The sequence below is a fragment of the Pelecanus crispus genome, chromosome 17 (genome assembly GCF_030463565.1).
Source record: "Pelecanus crispus isolate bPelCri1 chromosome 17, bPelCri1.pri, whole genome shotgun sequence".
Classification (NCBI taxonomy): Eukaryota; Metazoa; Chordata; class Aves; order Pelecaniformes; family Pelecanidae; genus Pelecanus; species Pelecanus crispus.
Window position 1 is genome coordinate 3,967,430 of NC_134659.1, and position 17,414 is coordinate 3,984,843.

At 53.1% G+C, this 17,414-nt stretch overlaps 2 protein-coding genes across 2 annotated transcripts; one reads left to right on the forward strand and one right to left on the reverse strand.

Moving 5' to 3' along the window:
* Positions 1 to 21: 21 nt before the first annotated feature.
* Positions 22 to 9,574, reverse strand: ZNF76 (zinc finger protein 76). Its single transcript, XM_075722273.1, has 14 exons — positions 9,540 to 9,574; positions 8,153 to 8,344; positions 6,749 to 6,829; positions 5,955 to 6,032; positions 5,600 to 5,802; positions 4,167 to 4,283; positions 3,838 to 3,913; positions 3,355 to 3,480; positions 2,813 to 2,992; positions 2,278 to 2,511; positions 1,726 to 1,865; positions 775 to 927; positions 552 to 665; positions 22 to 199 (listed from the first exon to the last, which is right to left on the reverse strand). The coding sequence occupies exons 2-14, from the start codon at positions 8,223 to 8,225 to the stop codon at positions 95 to 97; spliced, it is 1,680 nt and encodes a 559-aa protein (XP_075578388.1). The 5' UTR covers positions 8,226 to 8,344; positions 9,540 to 9,574; the 3' UTR covers positions 22 to 94.
* Positions 9,575 to 11,263: 1,689 nt separating this feature from the next.
* RPL10A (ribosomal protein L10a) lies at positions 11,264 to 14,969 on the forward strand. The gene is made up of 6 exons (XM_075722292.1): positions 11,264 to 11,292; positions 11,529 to 11,603; positions 11,721 to 11,801; positions 12,161 to 12,309; positions 13,235 to 13,407; positions 14,767 to 14,969. The coding sequence occupies exons 1-6, from the start codon at positions 11,288 to 11,290 to the stop codon at positions 14,935 to 14,937; spliced, it is 654 nt and encodes a 217-aa protein (XP_075578407.1). The 5' UTR covers positions 11,264 to 11,287; the 3' UTR covers positions 14,938 to 14,969.
* The last annotated feature ends 2,445 nt before the right edge of the window (positions 14,970 to 17,414 follow it).

A 17,414-nucleotide genomic window follows, 5' to 3' on the forward strand; every position in this document is an offset into this window, starting at 1 on the left:
GCACCAGCCGGCCCGGTTCCTGCAGCTCCCGACACCCCTGCGGAGAACAGGCTCGGGCTGCCCGCTCTGCCTGCCCGGGAGGCTCTGCAGGGTCTCAGCATCCATTTTCAGACACGGCTGCGTCAAGTGTTACAGGTTCATGCTGGATTGCTGCTGCGGCCATGCTGATGGCTTCCTCCAGGCTCTGCCGCTCTTCTAACTAGTGGGGGAAAGGGAGAGAGGTAACACCGTCCTCCCAAAAGGTGGGATCGGGAGGCACGGGCTCGCCCAGGGCAGCCCCCAGCAGGACAGAGGTACGAGGGATCGGCAGTGGGTGACACAGGGAGAAAGCAGCAGGGCAGAGAGAGACACGGCTACGACAGGGAGAGGCTGTTTACAAAGGAGCATTCTGCAATCCAAGGAGCACGTCCCGGCTCTCCTCTATACGCAGGGCATCTGGGAATTGAGGAGCAAGCACCCTGGGCAAGAGGAGATGCAGCGGAGGAAGAGGGTAAGCGCTGAAGCCGGCAGGTGGGGGAACGAAGGGGAAGGCAGCAGGAGCTGTGCGGTACCTGCACTGCGATGTGGGTGCCGCCGGCGGTGGCCAGCAATGCCACCTGCTGATGACCGAGGGATGTGATGGTTGATTCTTCAGACACGACTGCTCCAGAAGTGACTATGGTAACCTAGGAAAAGTTAAGGTAAAAACCAGTCGTGTTTTAAAAGAAAATGCAATTCCCTTCTAGCAGGCTGTTTCTCCGCAGGGAAAAGGGAAGGTCCCGGTTTTGTCTGTACCGGCTGCGTCTCGGTGCCATCCGTGTCAGCCACAGTCACGGCGTGCGTGTCACCAGCCGCCAGCTCTTCCTCGGGCACAGCGAGGGCAGCGCTCTGTGTCACCACGCCGATTGCACTGCCCAGGGCCTGCAGGTCTTCCTGCGACAAACTGACCTGGGTGGGATAACAGCGGATGCTCTCAGCCAGGACGGCTTCTCAGGAAGCCTTACGCAACTGCTGAGTTTAGCAACACAAAGGTCTCGGTAAGTATGAAATATTCTCTCCTCTGCATGCAAGACCTAGGGCGCAGAGAACACCAAGGACTTTGCCCAGGGTTATGGACAGAATCGATGGAGAACTCACAGACCTCGGGGCTTCAGCTCTGCCCCTTCTACCACACCTCCCCTTCCCATTCAGCATCTTCTCTCCAGGCTTTGAAGGGCCAGCCTGTGCCGCACTGCAGCAGGGAGCATCTCAGACCAAGAGGAAACAAGCGTTACTCGTGGCAGCTGTTTCCTTTGCCCCGTGCCACAGAAGGGAGTTTTTCCCAGTCAGCACACAGGCAGCTGGTGGAGGGAAGTACAAGAAAAGCACTGCCCTATACAAATGATGAAAAAACAATCTCCAAATCCAGCCTGTGTCAGCAGAGATTGGGAGCTGCCTCTCAACAGCTGGCCGGGAGGCGAGGGCTGCCAGGCACTGCACGCAAGCCTGGGCGAATGCCTGCAAGACCCCGTCCAGCAAGGCGGCGAGTTGGGGGACCAGAGGCCTGTTCTTTACCCTCCACATCAAGACTGCAGCAGCGGGGTAAGGCTGTAAGGAGGGGCCCTCACGACAGACAGAGCCTGTGAAGCCCCCGGGTCTGTTTTATGCTGAACAAAGCCTTAAAGAGAACACGGAGGCTGGGTAGAGGCAGGATCTCACTCAGTTAACTGCTGTCCCCCACGTGCTGGAGGCTGTCAGTGTCCATACCTGCTCTGTCCCGTCCTGAGAGATAAGCGAGACCTGTGCAGGCATACCATCGTCATCTTCCTCTTCCTCTTCATCTTCCTCCATCTCTGACAGGAAAGCAATATGCTGGCTCTTCAGGGGGGAGCCTCTGTCAGCAGCAGCTGAGCCCGGGAAGGGGAAGAGCAAAAAGAGTGAGAGAAGCACTAATCAGAGTGTGAAAGCACATGCCTGACCCCAGGACCTGCCTGTTGCCTGAAGGGCCAGCACGGAAGAGCACAAAATCATGACGACAACAGCCCAGCGTCAGCCTGGGAAGAAGGGTCTTTAGCTCTCCCTGTACTACAGAACGGGCAGGAGTCCATTCCCAACCCGTGACATACAGCAAGGACCATGGGGAGCCCTTTTCTCTCATCTGTGACACAGATTGGGGTTTGACGGGGGAGGCAGGAGGCCACAGCAGAGACGTGGGTCTAAGACAGGGGAGCGGCTGCAGGCTCTTGCTGTCATCTCTCTCTCCATTGCCACATGGCCTGATCCAAGCCTGCTGCACGTAATGGCAGAGCGGTCGCTCACCTTCCAGCTGCTGCTGTTCGTAGAGGGCCTGTTCGCTCTCCTCCGTGGCCTCCAGCTCGCCGTGGCTGCTGCGCTTGTGCATGGCCAGCGTGGAGGTCTGGCGGTAGGTCTTCCCACAGCTATTGCAGGTGTAGGGCTTGCAGTGCGTGTGGACCACGTGGTGCTTGTAGAGGCTGGAGTACTCCGTGAAGCGCTTTCCACAGCCCGGCACAGTGCACATGTACGGCTTCTCTCCTAGGGCAGAGGCCACAGAGCAGAGTTTAACCCACTCACCCTCCTCATGCTCTGGGAAGGGATTTCCCATCAAGAGGGAATAGCTGGAGACAGACCACTGGAATAGGCAAAACAATAAATCAGCCCAATAAAGCAATTCCTATTTCCTTTAACTTGCCGGCCACTCCCAGATCTACCCCTGGCAACGCCTAGCCTGGAAGTGACCATTTCAGTCCCACAGATTTCCCTGCTGCCACAAGTGGTCAGTGCAGCCAACTGACTGGGGAGGAGCTGTTTGTGTTTCACCCTCTCCTCCTCTTACCTGTGTGGATTCTCATGTGGTTCTTGTAATTGGTGGCACTGGTGAAGCCCCTTCCGCAGTTGGGCTCCGGACACATGTACGGCCGCTCGCCTGTGTGCGTTCGGATGTGAACCTTGCGGATGTTGGATGTGGTAAAAGAGCGGCCGCAGCCCACAAAGGGGCACTTGAAGGGACGCTCACCTGCATTGACAGAGTAATGTGGATGAGAGTCCTGCTACCACGCAGCTACCTGGAATGCCCTGGACACCTGTATCCCTTCACTCCTCCATGGTATTACACCAACGAGACCTCAGATTGGACCTAACTGCTGGCATGTTTCCTCTAGCAACACTGGCATCCCTACCCCTTTTGCTCTGCTGTTTGTAACCAAGCTGAGAATCCCGAGTACTACTTCTACTACCCATCTACTTCTGTCTGAAGACACCTTCATTCTGCATTGCTTCACCCAAGATCCAAAAACACATGTCTTGGACAAAGGCTGAAGCAGTGCTTTATCTTGGAGACCCTTTCAATGGGGAGCTCAGCTCTCCTGTACTGCTCACCTGTGTGTGTCCGGATGTGTTTCTGTAGATCCCCAGAGGTTTTGAAGGCTTTGCTACACACATCTTCTGGACACTTGTATGGTTTCTCACCAGTATGTGTTCTCACGTGGCTCTTCAGCCCATACCCTGTCCCGGAAAGAAACTACAATTAAATTTTACAACAAGAAGGAAATAATATGGCAAGCTGTGTATCACCTCTCAGTTCATGCATTTTTGAATGTCTGTCCTATGTCTGCAAAGCTAGAAGGGGAAGAAATATCCAAACAGCCTCACACCACCACTTACAACCTAGCTTCTTCCTATAACTCCTTTAATCTGTCCATAATCAACCAAGTTACAGGCAATCTGCCATGCTGCAACTCCTTCTTGGGAGGCTTTAAAACCTATGCTTATTGTGCTCTGCTGGAAAAAAGCCAGGGCTGATACTCAAGAGTGGTTTGGACTGGAAAGAAAACAAAATTTGCTCAAAAGAGAAATTGTTACCTGTAGCAAATGCTTTCCCACAGCTTGGGAAGTCGCACGTATATGGCCGGTCACCTGTGTGAGCACGTTCATGTACCTGGAAAAGAAAGAACAGGTCCCTAAAATGAGGTCCAAGACAAGGAGGAAGGAAAACAGCGTGGAGAAATCTAGCTGGTGGGGAGAATCTGAAGTTCTCTGTTGGATTTCACCTTGGCCAATTAACACATCTGGATCTTCCTGGAAGCCAACCACACAACTTGGCCTTTTGTATAGCAGCATTCTGATCTGGCACTATAACATGGGGATATGTCTGGTGTGCACACTGCGTGACTGCATGATACCTGCTTTACCTTTAGATGGTGGGCGGTGGTATAGAGGCGGCCACAGCCTTTGTACCCACAACGGAAAGCTCTACTGCCAACTTGCTGCCTCTTCTCATTGCTGTGTACTTCCTCCTCCTGCAAATCCTGCCGAGAGACGTACGGAGGCTAATTCAGTGAGCCCCTACAGCAGGCTTCGCAAAGCCCACACAAATCATTTCCCTCCTTGCCATACATATGCACTCCTTCAGTTATCCTCACAAAAACATGTTCCTACAAACACAACTTGTGCATGCATTGTAAACCCCAGTGACAGGGCAGGGGTCTAAGAGCAGCATTTCCCATTCCCACCTCCCAGCTCACTGGGTGTTCTTGGACACATAACTCACCTCTCTGTGCTTCACTTAGCTCATTTGTAAAACTTGCAGCTAATATATTTGCTAACCTTGCAGAGAAGCCACAAAGCTTTTTTTAATTACTAGCTGGCAAAGCGTTCCGCATCAAGAGGAGTTCGGCCTAGTTTCAGGAATGCAACACTGAAAGATTCAGACCTGGGAAGGGACGTCGCTGGAATCCTCATTTTTCATATGGCAGGTGTCTGTCGCTACCTCCTCTTCCTCGTGGGACACCTACAAGCAAAGAGGCAGAGGTAGTGTTCACACCTCCCTGTACAGCATGGAGCAGGTGAGCAACCCAAGCAGGAAGGCATTCACATCAGCAGTGCCACCCCCACTCTTCTCCAGAGAGCTAGGGGAGGCTGGTCCTCCCACAGCAGGAAGGTCTCCATCGGCAAATCTCAATGCTGCCCAGCTCAGCACTGTATCAGCACACTCCTGGTAGCCCCTTCTCACACAACACCATGAAGATGGGAGAAAATGGCAGCACCCAAGATGTTCAGATGGAGCACTGCAGTGACAACACGTTAGGATTTGAAGCTACTTTGGTTTTTGAGGCCTTTGTCAACATGGGAAACAGTGGCTGTAACTTAGCCGCTCCTGACATGTAAAAGGTTAGTCTTGATCTGCTGCCTGAATCATCTGTGGAAGAGAATATCATACCCAGGTGGTATTATGAGAAACCTAGCAAACAGAAAGAAAACACTTTCAAGGAGGGACATATAAAGCAAGAAAAACATCCAAGCTGTATCACAGAAGCTCTCTGCTCTTCCCAAATCGGTGCCTGCAGCAGGTTCAGGGTGGTAGGCCCAGCGCTCTGTAGGAACCAGCTAGGGGGTCCAGCAGGAAACTGCCCCGTTCTAAGTCCTTAACTGTCAGCCACCTGTCAGCGCTGGCACGCTCACGGGAGCCCTGTTCAGTTTCTCTTTTCAAAGCTGACATTGCTGAAAACCAACTACACAGGAGTACTAATGAAGGGAGGACACTTAAACCCCAGGCCAACTGTGGACTCCTACACCAGCCCCTCAGTGCTGCTGGCAAACCATGAAAGAAGTGTTGAGTCCTCACCTTACTGGCATACTGCTTTAATGCATTAATGGTCTCGACATCAAAGGCATCATCTTCCTCCTCTCCAGCCAACTCCTCTAGGCCAGTTTCTGCCTGCACTTCCAGGATGGTGCTGCCAGGTGGCATGATGACAGGACGATGTATGTAGGCAGTGGAGCCATCCTCCAGCTGGACAGCCTCGAAGGTGCTGGGGTCATAACTTTCTGCAAGAGGAAACCAATAAAATCAAACGTAAAAGAGCTGCTGAGTGTGAAGCACACTTTCATCTCCCTGGGCTACCTACAGCCTTGGAAATCTGTGACACTTAGCAGATTCTGCTCCAGCTGCCAAAGGAAGAACAGGGAACACTCTTTACCTTTAGCTGTGTTGTGTATGTAGGCCATACTGCCATCTTCCAACACTACTGGTTGACCATCTTCAAAAGCCACAGACTCTAAAAGAAAAGCAAAAAAATCCACACACCTTATTGGAAGACTCAGTGGGTTTCAAGCAACCTTTTAAGAACAGAAAACGGAGGTGGCATACAAGGAGCTTGGGAGGGCGAAGGGAGGACTGCCCAGAGCAACTGAATTTTTTCTACCTGCCCTTTTACACCTTATGGTGGCTGGGGAGGATTCCTATACGCCACTCTGGTGCCTGCCACATGAAATGAATTCCCATCACCTCTCAGATTAATTAATGTCACCTCATTTCAGAGGTGACATTGGCTGATGGGTCAATGACCAGGGTGGCATTGCTTCCAACAATCTCCACCCTCCCCCCCTAAACACCTATTCCAGAAGTAATATATTATCTCATAGTTCAGAGGAAATTCCTGTCCAACTGCTCCCACATGAAACAAACTTTGTTTGGGCTCTGCAGGTGGCACAAACACAGCACACAGCTTACTGGCCTTGCTTGTAGACTTGTGATGTGTCAGACTGACAACTGTGAGAGAGCCCACAGGTGAAACAACGCTTAAACATTTGCTTAAACCACCAGCAAATTTGCCTTCTTTCAAAACCACGGGCAAGAAAAAAAAAACCCTACACCTGTATGGACTTCTTAAGGCTAGAGCTAATAGAGGAGCCCAATTGTTGGAGCACAGACAATTGCAGTTACATCTACAACATCCTTCTAAAAAGAAAGAGATGAATTTATGGTCCTCACCTTTCTGAACCGTCACCTGATGGATATAAGCTGTGGTCCCATCTTCAAGTTCAATGACTTGCCCTTCAATCAGTTTTTCACCTGAAACAGTTAAAAAACTGCCATCAGCGCTGCCTGCAGAGTCCAGTCTTTCTGGCCCCACGAGCTGTCCCCTTTGCCGCATCTTCTCAAGGAAACCAGTCCCACAGAAGACAGCAAAACTGTTACTTATAAGCTGTTATTTATCAAGCTTTCCCCTGCATAGCCACAGAGGCACTTAACTTCCCAGAAATGCTGGAGCCTCCCTTTCCTAGACAGGAGGATACAAGACAAAGAACCTCAGTCATCACTTGTTTACAAGCTGCCCTTCACAGCCCTGTAAGCCAAGAGGCAGAAAGAATGATGTGTGCTAAGTGTTTTGGATCTAAAGTAGAAAGCAATTACACTTGTGCTGGAGAAAAATTCAACGAGGAGCTTTTAACGGCATCAGCAGGGGCCTGAAGATTTATTTTTTTCTCCTTTGGCGGGGGACCAACTCTTGGAAAAAAATTACAGGACCTAAAGGGATCTAAAGCGTTGCTACCCTTGATGGGTTGTCAAGATTGGACTCTTAAAATAGTGCAACTCTGAGTAAGCCTATAATAATGTTTTAGTTGCCAAATTATTTGATGCATAGAGGACATTGTTCTAGCCCACTTGAACATGAGGAATCCAGGCTGCTTTCACCTGGTGCACAAACCTCGTGGTTTTCAAGATAGTCCAACTCCACGCATGTAATAAACTTGCAGTGAGTTCACACAGAAAAGAAAGCAAGAAAGCAATCCCCAGGACATGAAGCCTCGCAACTCAACCGTCCTGTTCCGCAGGCTGGGAAACAGTGTGTTCCTTTTCTCAGGAACAGTGGGTGGTGAAAGAAGCAGCACCTCACAAATGCCAAAATAAGGGCAGGTGTTGAATTTGGCACTGATATCACTTCAGTTAACCAGTGCTGAGCTCAGCACCCCTTTGAGTGAGAAAAGCACTACTGTGAACCAAATTCTATGCATCTCAGTGAAGTAAAACATCCTGCCTAGCTTCAGGGGAAGTTTTGGTTGAATAGAGTCCTGCAGGCCATAGCATAAACTCCGTTTCCCCAGGAACGCCACAGAGAACAAGACTCACTCTAGTCTGAACAGAACCTTCCTTTTCTACAGCAATAGCTCTCCCATCTCCAAAGCTATATTTCCAGACTAGGGGCATGTTTTATTTCTGCTGCCATCACTCTTCTGTGCAAATCTAACCGATAGTTGCTTAGCTTCCTGCACAAAGTGACCATACAAGATGTGTGACAGTTCACATGACATGAAGGCAATTTTGATAAGTCTGACTTTAATTTCACAGGGTCAATCAAGAGACTTAGACTTCGCAGCCCAAAGGAACCGTTACCTTTGACAGCCTGCTGAATGTAGGCTGTCGTCCCGTCACTAAGGGTCACTGCTTGCAAGCCCAAGCTCTCCATCCTGCCCCGATGACCGGTCCTCAGACATGAATTTCACTTTACTCAGCGTGCTCGCAGAGAGCACCGGGACCCAAAGCAAGAGGTTTGTGGAACAGCGAGTCGTCGTCTTTGTTGCAAGCCTTAAATAAAAAGAACAACTCAAATTTTATTTTCTCCCAGCATATGTATACTCACTTTTGCACATTAAGAAAGGCTTGAATGGCAAACTATTTTGGAGATTATACAGGATTAGACTCGACAAAAGATGCACCCTTCCCATACCAATAGCAGGCAGGGCTAACAACCTATCCCACAGACAAATATACGATAAAGCTTATCAAGCCAGCAAACTGACAGACTCTTTAGAGACAGTGCAAATGCCACATTCAAGCCCTTCCCATCCTCCAAACGATCTGCAGGAAAGGAGTACTTTAAAGTCTGAACCTACAGGCTGAGGGTGTCCTGTACTGCAAGAGACAGGGGCAGGATGATGAGCTTTGTCCCTGGAAGCATCCTCATTCTCTCCTCCCTCTCCTGTCTATTTCCCGGCCTTCTGAGGAACAGAATTTCAGGCTATAAGAAGATGATGTTAAAACATCCACACCCCCACGAGAACATTTTACTAAAGAGGCGCTCTGCTGATAAATTATCTTTAAAAGCAGCTGCAGTGGATTCTTCATGAGTAATCTCTGAGATAGCCTAATATTTTATCATTTTGATTTCCAGGAACAAGTCTGACCGCTCTGTCACTGCAGCACCCAGGGGTGCAGCCAGGCTTTGTGCCATGCTTAGGGCCCTCTAACCCAAGTGCTCCCTACACCCGGCAGACAGCTCCTCTCCAGCTGCAGCAGATTCTGCCTGCTTTTAGGGCTGACAGCTCCTGAGAGGCATTGCAGCTCATTTCCCGGCAAAGGCTCCGTCTCGGCAGGGTCACAGGGGCATCGCTGGGGAATCGAGGCCCCTTTCAGCTGCTATGGCTGCCACGCAAAGCGATGTCAGGCCGCGACCCCCTGGAAGGGACGGGGCAGGCGCTGCCTGAGGGAAGCCAGGTGTAGGCTGCGGTGTGAAGCCACCCGGGGGTGACAAGGGACGTGCCTCCCGCCTCAGGGCAGGGCTGGGGACGGGGCAGGGCCTGGCGCCATGGCGAGCCCTGAGGGGAGCGGCGCGGCGGGGCAGGCCCAGGTGCCCTGGGAGCGGCGGGGAGACATGGCGGGGCCCCCCCGTGGTGCCGGCCTGGGGGCTGGCGGCAGCAGCTCGCCGGGGCCCGGCTGCCCCTCGGCCGCCATCTCCCCTCTCCCCTCAGGCCTCTTCTCCCCCCCCACTACTGGCACCGACCTGAGGAAACCCGGCGGGGCCGAGTCCGCCGCCTGACCGCCATGCACCGGGGCCCAGCCCCTGCTCGCCCCGCCCCGCAACCCGCATAGCGACAGCGCTCACCGCCGCGCCTCGGCCGCCCCCCGCCCGTCACCCAGGTTCCGGGGCCCCGCCCCCTGGAACTGGGCTGGCAGGGCCGGTGTGGGAAGAGCGAGACGCTGGGCAGCCAATGCGCATGAGCGCAGCCGGGCGGCGCATGCGCGATGACAACCCAAAGGTACCGGTTTGCCCTCAGCGGCCTTGCCCTGCGGCAGGGCCCTTCCTCGCTGTCCTGGTTTCGGCTGGGATAGAGTTAATTTTCTTCCTAGTAGTGGGCATAGTGCTGTGGTTTGGATTTAGGATGAGAATAATGCTGATAACGCACTGATGGTTTAGTTGTTGCTCAGTCCTGCTTGTGCCAGTCAAGGACTTTTCAGCTTCCCATGCTCTGCCAGGGGCACAAGAAGCTGGGAGGGGGCACAGCCAGAAGAGTTGACCCAAACTGGCCCAAGGGCTGTTCCATACCATACGGCGTCATGGGCAGTATAGAAACCGGGGGGGGGGGGGGGTGGGGGGTGTTGCGTGTTGGCTGGGGATCAGCAATCGCTGCTTGGGAACTGGCTGGGTATCAGTCGGCAGGTGGTGAGCAATTGCATTGTGCATCACTTGCTTTGCATATTGTTATTATTATCATTACTATTTTACTTTACTTAAATTATTAAACTGTTCTTACCTCAACCCAGGAGTGTTTCTCACTCCTACTCCTCCAATTCTCCTCTCCATCCCACCAGGGCAGGGGGAGCAAGTGAGCAGCTGCATGGGGCTGAGCTGCTGGCTGGGGCTAAACCACAACCCCGGCGCAGGCCCTCAGCGGGCACCCGCCCGCCTAAAATTCATGCGGAGGCTTTGTGGCACTGAAGTCCGAGAGGGGACACCTGTCATCTCCCCCTGCCCAAACTACCTTTCCCACAGTTCCTGTGCTTCGTGCTTCGGCCGTTGTCCAGTTTTTCCATGCCTTCTGGGGCAAGATGTTCCCTTTTATCACTGCCAACCTCCCATTTATGGTCTTCCCTCATCTTTACAACCTTCTTCAGCAGGATGTTTCCATTGTCAGTTCTTGAAGTTCTACAGGTTTGTATTCTTTTGAGGAGGTACTCATTAGGCATGCATTGCTAACACCCTCTTATCTGGCCTAGGCATTATTTACTACCTTGATTATAATAAAATTCTCATGGGTTAGTTTCCACTCCTAATTGTGATCCTTTCTTAACTACTAATAACTCCTGCACTATTTCCATTTCATCCAAGAAAAATATATATGTTTGACGTAACACCGTCTCCGGCGGCTGCGGAGGGGAGGCCGGGGCTCCTGGGCTGCGTACCCTCATCCCTGCGCTGCCAAGCGATGGAGGAGCTCCTGGCCCGGCAGTCTGAAACAGGAGGCAAAGCGACCGCAGCCATTCGTTTAACAACGACGGAGATGCGGACAGGGAACTGCCCCGCCGAGGGGAGCCGAGAGGCGGGGAAGCCGGTACGGCCCTCCGGCACCGCGCTCCGCCGCTCCCAACATGGCGCCCGCCGTGCCCTGCCGCTCCCAATATGGCGCCCGCCGCGCCTCGCTCCGCCACTCCCAACATGGCGCCCGCCGCGCAGTGCAGTCTCGCGAGATCTGCCCCTATTTAAAGCCCGCAGGCGGGCGTTCTTCCCTTTCGGTCTCGCCGGCCGCCGCCATGAGGTGGGTGCCGGTCCCCGGCGCCATCCGCCGGCATCCGCGCTCGGCGGGCGGCCGCGGGGCGGCCCGGGCTGCTGACGGGGTGCGGGCGGCGGGGGCCGGTGGCGGGTGACAGCCGATGGCGGCCGAGGGGGAGCGCGGATGGGCCGGGCCGGGCTCGGCGGCCTTGTCCCCGCGGCCCGCAGGAGGCCCAGGCAGGCTCGGCCCTGAGCCCGCGTTGTCTTTCCGTCCCCCCGCAGCAGCAAGGTTTCCCGCGACACCCTGTACGAGGCGGTGAAGGAGGTGCTGCAGGGCAGCAAGACCAAGAAGCGCAAGTAAGAGCCCTGCGCCATGGCAGCACCGGGCGCGTCTCGGGCCCCGCGCTTGGCCGGGGTCTGGCTCTCCCCCAGCCCGGCTGGGCCCTCACCAGCGCCGCTTTCCTCTCCCTTCAGGTTTGTGGAGACTGTAGAGCTGCAGATCAGCCTGAAGAACTATGACCCGCAGAAAGACAAGCGGTTCTCCGGCACCGTCAGGTTCGGCACCCTCTTGCTCCCACCCAGCCTTCAGCCTGCGTCCCCCCCGCTGCCGCCGGGCCCTGCACCCCAGAGCAGGCTGGTTGCTGTAGCAGGAGGACGCAGCGCCGAACTGCTCGGGTAGTTCAGACCCACCCCAGCTCTGTGGGTGCGGCTGGACGGACCCCCACCCTGGGTCTTAAAACATGAGGGGAGGTGTGGGAGGCCCCTGTGCTGTCCCCACCGACCTGCTGGGGAAGGCAGGTTAGAAGCTGTGGAGGAAGATTCCCAGGCACTGTGGTAAGGTATCTCCGTGATGGCTCCCATGGAAGTGTGCGTGGCGCTGGCGGTTCATAGTAATTTGGACCTTCTGTCCCCAGGCTGAAGTCAACTCCACGGCCCAAGTTCTCGGTCTGCTTGCTGGGGGACCAGCAGCACTGCGATGAGGCCAAAGCGGTTGATATCCCTCACATGGACATAGAAGCTCTGAAGAAACTCAACAAAAACAAGAAGCTGGTGAAGAAGCTGGGTGAGTGGTGGTGTGGATCGGGCTCCGAGTACCCTGGCTGACTTGGGAGGGCTGGGTAAGCAGGATGGTTCTTTTTCCTGTGATCAGATTTCCATGTCATGGGAATAGAAAATTAATGAGAGTCAGCCTGAAGTGCAGAAATGGGTCCAGAAACTACCCAGAAGAGCCAACAACCTGTTACTGGTGTAGAAGATCTGACAGGTCAGCCCTGCTGGAGTGAGGTTGAGTGCCCTCCTCCGGAAGGAAGGGGTACAGGAAAACATTCCTGTCTCCCTGAAAGTTTCACCCTTAGCTGGTATTCCTCACTTGCCTGGCCAGGGCGCTGGAGTGCAGCAAAAGCTGAGTAAAGCTGGAGGCGAAAGTTTAGTCCTGCAGTACTTAAATGAATAGAATGAAATTTGCTTGTTACCACTTGGTAAGAGATAAAACCCTTCCCTCCCTGCAAAGTCAGAGTCATTTTGGTACATGTCTTGGGCAAACAAGAAAAACTTCCCACTCAATCCATAATTAGCCATGGAACCCTATGCAATTAGGAAATGACATGGGGTACCTGAGCTGCTCCGCAGTGTGCGATACATCCATCCACACGTGCGCGGGCTGCAGTAGGACGCTCCTGGTAGAGCTCAGAGTTCAGCATTGGTCACCTGCGGCTCAACAAATGCTTCAGGGAAGTGAACTACGTACAGTAAGAGTGTGGGACTGTCAGGATGTGAAGCTGAGAGCTGGCAGACTCGGCTGGTGTGACAGGAGTAATTTCTAATATAATTAGTAAAAACAGCTTAGATTCAGCTAGTCAGGACTCTGGGAATGTGGAAATGCGCATGTGAGGGAAATGGAGCAGTGCAGCCTTGGCTGAGCTGTTAGTTTCAAGCTCTGTGTAGGAGCTGAGAGTCCGTCCTTACCTACGTTGGTTCTCCCCTCACAGCTAAGAAGTACGATGCCTTCCTGGCTTCCGAGTCCTTGATCAAGCAGATTCCTCGAATCCTGGGGCCAGGACTGAACAAAGCCGGCAAATTCCCTTCTCTCCTCACTCACAATGAGAACCTGGTGGCCAAAGTGGATGAGGTCAAATCTACCATCAAATTTCAGATGAAGAAGGTAAAGCAGGGCTTTTCCTTTCCAAGGCAGCTACATACATGAGGGTTATTTGTGGCGGGCGGTCACTTGTGTGTGGCTGCGATCTCCGGTCTGGGCTGTAGGTGTCCCTCGAGCGTCTTCCTAAAACAGCAGCTGGTGAGAAGCATTCAGTGCTCTGCTCTGCAGCAGAGGGAGATGCTACCTGGAGCATTCAGCTGCTAGCTGGAAAGGAGGAGTAATTTATCTGTGGTTGAAAGATCTTAGAGCATATGATTAGGAGATGATCTTGATGTTACAAGGCTGAGCACAATCAGTCATAATTAATGCTGCTTACAGTAAGTGGGTGACACTTGCAGGGTGGGGCCCGTGGGCCAGGCATGCCCCCGTGGGTCTGTGCATGCAGCAGTGCTTTGCCGGAGGCCAGTCTGGGCCTCGACTCAAGTAAACTTTAGAGCAGCTCTGCAGATATCTGCTCTTGCTGTCAAGAGATGTCAAGGCGAGCTGGCTCCCTGAAACCAAAATAACCCCGTTCAGGCATTTTAATCTCGTGTCAGTGGTCTAAATGTGACTCATGGGTATTATTCAGAATTAACAGCTCTGCTAGCTGAGGTGTGCCCTTGGACTCCAGCTGATCTGGGCCTGGGGGCACAACTGGGAGGGCACAGCAAATGTGATAGTTTGCAAATGCTGGAGCATTTTAAGTAACTGAGCTAATGATGTCCTGACACTTGGCCTGTCAGCTCGCTCATAAATCCTTTTGTCTTCAGCCTGTGGGGAACATTGGCTTACAAGCTTCTCGGCAAGGCTGGCAGGCAGAGGCTTGGCCTCTGTGTGTCTTCTGTGCGGAAAGAAAGGGCTGGTGGCTGGTGCCCAAAACAAAAAGTGAAGCTGGCGCCATGCTTAGCAGTGAAGTTTGGAGCTAATCGTCTGTACTGCGCCGGGTTAGCGGTTTGCAGGGCACATGCCGACACTGCGTAATGAGTGGGGTGTGGGAGTGGAGTTAAACCAGAGGTCTGCTCCCGCTCCAGCGTGGTGGTGTTACACGTCCTTCCCGGTTTCCCCATCTCTGGGAGGCAGCGGTGGCTCGCTGCCTTCGCAAGTCACCTTTGCGCTCTGAGGAAGCGCGCTGTTGTTCAGCGATGGCATCCAGATGCTACCAGACGCGTTCATCCAAGCCACATGCCAAATACAATGAGCTCTGTGGAAACACCCATGGATGAGCTGGAGAAGTCATGTCCAGCTGACAGAACATGAGATAATTTGATACCCTGATGGGTTTAGATCAGGGCTAGGCTGTTTTGTCAGTCACTTCGCTGTAATCTTTGATTTCCCCGCAAAGCCTCTACCTGCATGAGTGACCCTGGTGTCTGTGTGCCCCAGGTGCTCTGTCTGGCTGTGGCTGTTGGTCACGTGAAGATGACAGAGGATGAACTCGTCTACAACATCCACCTGGCCATCAACTTCCTGGTGTCCTTGCTGAAGAAGAACTGGCAGAATGTGCGTGCTTTGTATATCAAGAGCACCATGGGGAAGCCCCAGCGCCTGTACTAATTGGGCAGCAATAAACTTTTAGGACACCTACAGCTGTGTGGTTGGTTGTGTTCCTCCAAAACTTGTTGGGAAGGGTTTGATGAAGAGCTGCTTGCTTCCTTATAGCGAGAAATGCTGCATTGAGCTGATAGGGATGGGAATTCAAGGGGAATATCAGACTATCAGAGCTTTTGAGGGAAGGAGCTTCATCATCCTGTGTTCAGAGCAGGGTGGGGAGGGGGAACAGCTCCGCTAGCATCCGCAACAAGCAGAAGCAAGGTGGTTGCCAGAGCTGAGGGCCTGCAGTGCAGGTATAATGAGGTGGTTGCCAGAGCTGAGGGCCTGCAGCGCAGGTATAACTGCTCGGCAGGTGTGCCGTAGCCCAGGTATCCCCCAGCTCGCCCACAGAGGGGACGCTTACCTTGTGCTGCAGTCACCCAAAGCCATCCTGCATGCAACCCTCTGCCCCATCCCAGCAGCCTCCCAGCTCTGGGGGAGCAGGCTCGGGGTGCACTCGTATTTAAGGCTGCCGCCACCCCCGCAGCCACCAATGCCTGCAGCCGCGGGGTCCTGCCCAGCAGCAGCTCGTGAGGGCTTGATGGGTGTCTCCCAGCTGGCCCCAGTTAGCCACAGGGGCCAGAGGAACGCAGGGTGCTGGGGGTGTGAGTGGGAGCTGCAGCTCGGCAAGGGGCTTGGGGCCGAGGTAAGGTGGTGTTTTCCATCCCCTCTGCTTCCTTCTGAGCTAGTCCCTGTCAGATTCCATGCTCTGGGCTAAAAATGAGAGATGTTGCATCTAATTAATGTATATAAATAAATACATTGTGTAATGACTGGCAAGCTTATAGAAGTGTGTAGGATTTAAGCTTCGGGGTGGGGGGGGGAGAGCAGGCAGAAAAAAACCCCTATGCCCCTGAAAAGAGCTTGTCTTAGCATCCAAGGGAACAAAACAATGAAAATAGCTTTTGGATCCTGCTGTTAGAAACCTTTAAAATAAGTGTCAGAGCCAGTTTTTGAAAGATCAACACAACACCAAGAAATTCCATTTAATAATTAAAAAAAGACAATACAAAATGCAAACATTTCTTTTTACAAAGTTCAGATACATTTTTTTTTCTTTTAATCAAGTGCAAATAACTTCATGAACTACATCTTTCTCATTACTTTAATCATTTTTGCTGGAGATGGTTAAGTTGTGGCCCGCTGCAAAAGGCAGATATAAATATTCCAACATGAAAAAAACACCAAAAAACCCAACAACCCTTACTTATGTTCACCGCGTCGAAACATTCAATACATCCGAGGTGGCTGATGATGCAGTTTTCAGCCTTTCAAACCTTTTCTGGGTCGTGGGTGTGGGTGCAAAGAGGGCCTGAACTGCAGTGGGGTGGTTCTGGTGGCCCCGTGGACTTTTTGGGGGGGTTTAGTTGAGATATTTGGTGAAAGGAGTTGGGAGGAGGCATTACCAGGTGGCTTTGGCCAGCACAGGAGGATGTGCTGCCCAGCTCACCCTTCCAAAACTGCTTTAGGGGAGCGGAGGTGGTCGGTGCAGTGGCAACCAGGACACCCCGAGGCTCCGGGAGCCCCAGTCCCAGCAGAGTCAGCGACAGCAACCCCGCCGTTAAATTACAAAGAATTAATAAAACTCCTCTGTGAGCACGAGTGGCTGCATTGCACTGGGGCCGCTGCAGCGGGGTTAGTTATTCCCGGGTTGTTTTTATTTTTGCTGCTATGGGTTTTTTTTTTAATTCTAAATATGAAAGACCCTTTCAACGGTCACTGCTCCGCTGCGACTGCCCCAGAGCAATAAAAAAAAAAAAAAAACCCAACCCCTCCAAATCCCTACAACAGCTTTTGTGCATCAAAGCAGCTGCTTTCAGACACCAACCAAGTGACAAACAGCTCAGCTTACAGATGTTGAGCTTCCAAACAGGCTGGGAGCTGGGTGGCAGGAGGGGTAAATCCACAGCTGGGATGAATCAGGACAGACTTTTCCAACCGACGCATCTTGGGGACAAACCTCAGCCCCCTTTGCCAGCGCTCACCCAGCCCGCAGCCCCTAATAGAGCCCAGAAGAAGCTCTCGGGGCACTGGAGCAGCACAGATTGAGGAGGGAAAACACGGGTGAGCAGCTGCCTCCCGGTTTTGGCAAGGACTGACCTGGGGGGATGTGCAGAGCAATAAATAATTGTTCATTAAGAGCAGGGCTCGCCCCAGATGCGGTCGAGGGGATAGCAAGAGACAAGCGGGGACGGGAGGGGAACTGCCAACAGGAAAGCTGTAGGCGAATCGACTGCATTTAGTCCTGGCAGCTCCAGGTCTTTGCGAGGATGAAGATGGGGACGAAGGTGCGGGGAGGTGCCAGCCGAGAGCTGGTTGCAGGGCTGGAAAGGGACCGAGGCTCGGGGAGGAGGAAGGGGGTGACGGGTGGCAGCAGTCTCCTGTCCCCTGCCTGGCTGCGTGAAGAAGCTGGGGACAAACCCAACGGTGACGTCCACCTG

Bases quoted from the DNA above. Each gene is read 5' to 3' on its own strand.
- ZNF76 (XM_075722273.1), bottom strand. From the start codon at position 8,225: ATGGAGAGCTTGGGCTTGCAAGCAGTGACCCTTAGTGACGGGACGACA. The intron at 6,830-8,152 runs GTAACGGTTCCT...TAACTGTTTCAG, and splicing joins CATTCAGCAGGCTGTCAAAG to GTGAAAAACTGATTGAAGGG. The intron at 3,914-4,166 runs GTAAAGCAGGTA...TTTCTTTTCCAG, and splicing joins CCACCGCCCACCATCTAAAG to GTACATGAACGTGCTCACAC.
- RPL10A (XM_075722292.1), top strand. The intron at 11,604-11,720 runs GTAAGAGCCCTG...CTCTCCCTTCAG, and splicing joins AGCAAGACCAAGAAGCGCAA to GTTTGTGGAGACTGTAGAGC. The intron at 11,802-12,160 runs GTTCGGCACCCT...TTCTGTCCCCAG, and splicing joins CGGTTCTCCGGCACCGTCAG to GCTGAAGTCAACTCCACGGC.